Source organism: Acomys minous (genome assembly GCF_964271855.1).
Source record: "Acomys minous genome assembly, chromosome: 7".
NCBI classification, from domain to species: domain Eukaryota; kingdom Metazoa; phylum Chordata; class Mammalia; order Rodentia; family Muridae; genus Acomys; species Acomys minous.
In genome coordinates, this window is record NC_140488.1 from 66,792,668 (window position 1) to 66,799,271 (window position 6,604).

At 37.5% G+C, this 6,604-nt stretch overlaps 1 protein-coding gene across 1 annotated transcript; it reads right to left on the reverse strand.

Annotated features, from left to right (window-relative positions):
• Nucleotides 1-3: 3 nt before the first annotated feature.
• Nucleotides 4-945, reverse strand: LOC311602110 (cytospin-B-like). The gene is made up of 2 exons (XM_084789785.1): nt 590-945; nt 4-143 (listed from the first exon to the last, which is right to left on the reverse strand). The coding sequence occupies exons 1-2, from the start codon at nt 867-869 to the stop codon at nt 76-78; spliced, it is 348 nt and encodes a 115-aa protein (XP_084645911.1). The 5' UTR covers nt 870-945; the 3' UTR covers nt 4-75.
• Nucleotides 946-6,604: the final 5,659 nt, after the last annotated feature.

Below are 6,604 nucleotides of genomic sequence, written 5' to 3' on the forward strand. Positions count from 1 at the left end.
CTTGCTTGGAGAAAATAGCCTTCACTTTTGTTTGTTGTACTTAGTAGGGGTTCAGTCTTTAAAACAGCTAAGTCATCATATAGAAACATGGGCAACCTTACAACCAAAGCCACATCCAGTCCTCACATTAAACTTCTTGAAGGCTGAGTAAATTAAAATATACCTTTAGAATGTTATGTTTTTCTGAAATAGGTTGAAAGCAGAAAGCGTAGTACCCCTTAACACCGATCATGGTCAAAGACCTCAGCTGTCCCTCATCTTGGGCCTCTCCATGATCCACAGCCATCCGTTGCCATCACCCAGGATGACCCTGGAGTTACAGCACCTTCCAAAATTACACACACACACACACACACACACACACACACACACACACACACACACACACACACACACACGTGACAAGTGGATTCCTGGGATGACAGGGCAAACCACTGCCTTTCCATTCTCTACCTGTCTCCCCAATGTACAAACTCTGCAGGTTAGGACTATGCCCCCAAGATCAGACCCAGTCCAGGGTGATCAGAGGACAGATCCTGAGTCAAAATGAGCCTCCATAAAACAGGATGGCCACCGAGGTCCCTCCTACCTGGGTTGCTCCTCAGGCGGCTCTCAGTGAGCTCGGAGATGGCTCCAGAGGTTGAGGTCTTCTTCAGGCGCACTGTCCCTGAGGAGGCACTGCCAGGTTTGGTGAGCATGTCCTCGCTGCTGGCTCTCTTGAGCTTACTTAGCCGAGACTCGAAGGCTAGCGAGGTTGAAGACTTGGAACTCTTCATGCCGGAAGGGGTCCCAGCAAGGCGCCGAGTGCGATCAGGGCCATGGCTGCCTGCTTTGGCAACTGGACTCCAGGGCTTGGTGGTGCTCCTCATGATGTCCTGGGAAGACCGTCTCTCCGCCGTGGTTCACTCGCACTGGACTCCTAGCCGCCGCAGCCCGTAGCTGCCGCGGCTTCAATATGTTCTTAAACTCTGTTTGCTAGTGGAATATTTTGAATTTTTCCATCTATATTTATTTAAAAGTATGGACTTGCCATTTTCTTATGTTTTTCCTTTATCATCAAGGTAAGGCTTACTTAATAAAAATCTTCCTTATATTTCGAATTTGTTGAACAGTTAGAAAAGGATTGAATTTAACTTTCCTGTAAATGTTTCAGAAAATTCACCAGTGAGATCATCTGGATTTGGAATTTTCTTTGTTAGATTATTTAAAAGAAATACGTATCTTATAAAAATACATATTAAATTTTTTCTTTTTATTAGATATTTTTATTTTCTACATATACATTTATATTGTTACACATATATACAATAAACTACCAATAGCAAGAAGAACCATGATACAACCAGTAGTTATATATATGTTACATTATTAGTGTTTTGGCTATTTGTATTTGGCATCCTTGAATAAAACATCTTTCCTATCCTGGTGTATCTAAAATTCTGAATGCAAATCAATATCATACCTCATCACTATCAATTTAAAACATCTATCTAGACCTAAAAACATCTTAAACCTTCAACAACTAAGCTTAATTGTAAAACTAAGCTACATGGTCTTCAACTCCATCAGAGACTTGAGAAGGAATAAACTTGATTACCTGAGAATGCTGGGAGTGCAGGTTAGTAGCTTTCCAAATGAGAAGATGACAGATACAGTTTGCTATCTGAATAGTCACCCAACTCTCTATAACTTTGGAGCATCAGCTTCAGCCTTTTGGCCCAATATATGTGAAACGCATATTTGTGAAGCAGGAACTATTGAGGACTTGTTTACCTTGTCTTGGTAGAGTTTGGCTGTCAACTCTGCCTGCATCCAAATTTGCTATTTTTTAGGCAGAATTTTTTCTGTGGTAGAGATGAAGACATTTTGCCCAGTGGCTTTTTTGCTACATTTGAAGGAGGTTCTTTGATGCTCATCATTCTCTTTAAGGTAGGCTGGGTGTTTGCAGGAGTTAACCTGTCTCATTGTCAGTGCATATTTAAAATAATACAAACATTTTAAAATGCCATATCCTGTAGGTCTCGGAGGTTTTTGAAGACCTTATCTAATGAGTGTTTGAGCTTGTAACTCTGCACTTCTGTGGGGCTACTCACAAGGGTCAGAAGAGAATTTCAGACCCCAGGAACTTGACTTACAGTTAGTTATGAGTTGTGTGGCCTGTAGATACTTAGGACTGAACTTGGGTTCTCTTTAATGGCAGGAAGTCACTCAACCACTGACTCAATTCTATAGATGCCTTTTTAAAACTTTTGTCTAGTCTTAGTCCTGAATCTATTTAGACGAATTTAAGGCTTCAAAATTACAATGTCTTTTCAAAGTAAACAGTGATAGAAGAAAAATGTTTATGTCAAACTCAGAATACTGTGTATCTTGTTTAAGATAGTTTTTTTTTCCTGTGTTGGAGATTTTTTTTTTATTAATTTATTCGTATTACATCTCCATTGTTAGTCCTTCCCCTGTTTCCTCCTATTCCTCCCTCCCGCCCACTTCCCCCCTTCTCCCCTCCCCTATGTCTGTGATTGAAGGAGACCTCCTCCCCCTATATATGCTCTTAGATAGTTTTTAATGGAGAGTTTAATACACTTTATCTCAGAACACTACTAGTATTGGGAGGAACAACAATCACAGCTCTAGAAAAAACATGACGGAGATCTGAGCATATACATTACGGCAATCCTCAAATCACTTATCACTGGTGACTAAGTGCCTATAATAATACTTACACTGTAAATATGTTTGGTACTAAGCTTCCTAGTAAGTACATTAATGGTGATTATAAAAGTACTTCTACTACATACAACAATAAGTAAAACCCATAGGAGTATGAAACTTTATACATATTTCCAAAGTTTCAAGTCCTTTTAAACAGAATTTTTTGTATTTAAAGAAAGATAAACAAACAGAGGTAATTGTTATAAGGAAAGTATAATAAATTTAAATTCTCTTTCCATAGTTCCGATAAAACAGAACTAAAATAGGCATAATAATTGAATATAAGAAAATGTTTCTTTGTGATTATAAAGAGAGCATGATTTGAATCTCATCATGCTAGTACTAATCAAGGACATATGCACATTTTATTTTTATTTTAAAATACATTTATTTTCTTGCCCAGGTATAAAACAAACTACATACAGCAGAGAGAACCATGTGACAATCATAAATGTTACATTCATAGTGGTTTGGCTATTTGTATTTGACAGCCTTGAAGTAAACATTTTTTCCTGTCTTGTTGGGTCTAAATTTCTGAATGAAATTCAATATCTATGCTGTTTCAATCACTATTGCTTTATAGTACAGTTTGAGATCAGGTATGGAGTGGAATCGAATCGAAGACCCAGATATGAATCCACACACATATGGTCACGTGATTTTCGAAAAAGAAGCCAAATCCATTCGATGGAAAAGGGATAGCATCTTCAACAAATGGTGCTGGTCTAACTGGATGTCTATGTATAAAACAATGCAACTGGACCCATATTTGTCACCTTGCACAAAACTCAAATCCTAGTGGATTAAAGACCTCAACGTAAAACCAGAGACACTAAGTCACTTAGAAGAAAAAGTGCGGAAGAGCCTGGAACATATTGGCACAGGAGACAACTTCCTGAACAGAACACCAACAGCCCAGGCATTAATGTCAACAATTAATAAATGGGACCTCATGAGGCTGAGAAGCTTCTGTAAGGCAGGAGACACTGTCAAGAGAACAAAGCGATAACCTACAGACTGGGAAAAGATCTTCACTAACCCTACATCTGACAAAGGTCTAATATCCAAAATATATAAAGAACTCAAGAAATTAAACACCACCAAACCAAATAACCCAATTGAGAAGTGGGGCATGGAACTAAACAGAGAATTCTCAACAGAGGAATATCAAATGGCTGAGAAACACTTAAAGAAATGCTCAACCTCCTTAATCATCAGGGAAATGCAAATCAAAACAACTCTGAGATTCCATCTTACACCCATCAGAATGGCTAAGATCAAAACTTCAAGCGACACCACATGCTGGCGAGGATGTGGGGAGAGAGGAACACTCCTTCATTGCTGGTGGGAATGCAAACTAGTACAGCCACTTTGGAAATCTATCTGGTGCTATCTCAGAAAAATGGGAATAGGGCTTCCTCAAGACCCAGCTATTCCACTCCTTGGAATATACCCAGAAGATGCTCCAGCACACAACAAGAAAATTTGCTCAACCATGTTCATAGCAGCCTTATTCATAATAGCCAGAACATGGAAACAGCCTAAGTGTCCCTCAATAGAAGAATGGATAAAGAAACTGTGGTACATATACACTATGGAATACTATTCAGCTATTAAAAACAAGGAATTCCCGAAATTTGTGGATAAATGGATTGAGCTAGAAATGATCATAATGAGTGAGTTAACCCAGAAGCAGAAAGACTCAAATGGTATATACTCACTTATATCTGCATATTAGCCCAAGGGGCATGTCCCACGAAAGCCTTCACTTACCAGGAAACTGAGACAGAGGGGAGGAGATTCTAGTGGGACTCTAGATGAGAGAATCATGGGAGAATGGCAAAGTAGAAGGATCCAGAGGGTCCTAGAAGCCTACAAGTAGAACATTATGATAGGCAGATTTGGGCACAGGGGTCCCGCTCAAACTAAGGCACCAGCCAAGGACAATACAGGCGGTAAACTTTAAACCCCTACCCAGATCTAGACAATGGACAGAACAACTCTACAGTTGAGTGGAGAGTGGTATATGACTTTCACACGAGATCTGGTGCCTCATATTTGTCCATGTCCTCTGGAGGGGGAGACCTGGTGCCACTCAGAGGAAGGACAGAAGGTTACCAAGAAGAGACTTGATAGCCTATGAGCATATACAGGGGGAGGTAATCCCCCTCAGTCACAGTCATAGGGGAGGGGAATAAGGGGAAAATGGGAGGGAGGGAAGAATGGGGGGGATACAAGGGATGGGATAACCATTGAGATGTAACAAGAATAAATTAATAAAGGAGAAAAAAAGTAAAATAAAAGAAATTCAATATCTATCTTATCTCAACTCTCATAACTCAACTTCTTTATCTTGATCTAAAAGATCTTTTTTTTATATTTCCATTTTATTTTCACTAGGGTAGCCTAAGATCATTGGAAAACCCAGATGTATACATTATGATTCATAACAGTAGTAGTACTATGAACTTTCCTCTTAGGCCCACTTTCATTGTGTCCTACAATTTTGGGTATGTTGTATATTCATTTTTATTTGATTCTATAAAGTCAGCAATTTCTTTATTTCTGTCTTAACACATTCCATGAATTTGTAAGCTTTCTGTTATTTCTACGGTTATTGATATCCAACTTTAATCCATGGTGGTCTGATGGAATGCAGAGAGTTATATCAACTTTCTTCTATCTACTAAGACCTGTTTTGTAGCCCAGTATGTGGTCAGTTTTTGAGAAAGTTTTATGAGTTGCTGAGAAGTTATATTCTTTTGTGTTTGGGTGAAAGGTTCTGTGAATATCTTTAGGTTCATTTGATTTATAGTATCAGTTAACTTCCAGCATTTCTTTATTTACTTTTTGTCTGGATAACCTGTTCATTAGTAATTGTGTGATATTTAAGTCTCACACTATCAGGATGTGAGAGTCAATATGTAATTTATGCTGTAGTAGTTTTTTTTAATTTTATGAACTTACACACTCTTGTGTTTGGAGAATATATATTAAGAATTTAAATGTCATTTTGGTGGCTTTTTATAGATTAATATGTAGTAATCCTCCTCATCTCTTTTGATTAATTTTGGTTTAAAGTTTATTTTATAAGGTGTTACAATTTCTACATAAGCTTGCTTCTTAAGTTAATATCTTTTTCCAACCCGTTACTTTGCAGTAATAATGTTGAGGTATGATTCTTGTATTCAGAAGAAGGAAGGGTTATCCATTCTCTTGATCTGTGTCTTTTTATCTGAGATGTGAGACCATTGATATTGAGAGATATCAATGACCAATGATTGTTAATTCCTTTTATTTTGTTGTTTTTATTGATGAAGGTGGTAGTGGTATATATGTATGTCTGTTTCTTTCTATGTGTCTGTTGTGAGGGCTTCCCTTATTTTGGTTTTGCTTGTGAGAGATTACTTCCTGTGTTTTCATGGGTGCAGTTAACCTCCTGTGTTTCACTTTTTTTTCATCTAGAAACTTCTATATGGTTGGGTTTGTAAGTAGATATCATTTAAATTTGAATTTGTCATGGAATAACTTATTTTCTCTATCTATGGTGACTTAAAGTTTTACTGGGTATAGTAGTCTAGGTTTGCATCTGTGGTCTCAGAGTCAGCAATATATTTGTTGAGGTCCTTCTGGCTTTTGGAGTCTCCATTGAGAAGTTGGGTGTTATTTTAACAAGTCTGTCTTTATATGTTACTTGCTCTTTTCCCATTCCATTTTTAATATTATTTTTTGCTCTATATGTTTAATATTTTGAGTATTAGGTGGCAAAGAATATTTTTCTAGTCTTATATATTTGATGTTTTTTATTCTTTTATTCCTTGTACCTTTATAGGTACCCTCTTATTCAGGCTAAGAAATTTTCTTATATAATTTAATGGAAAATATTTTCTGG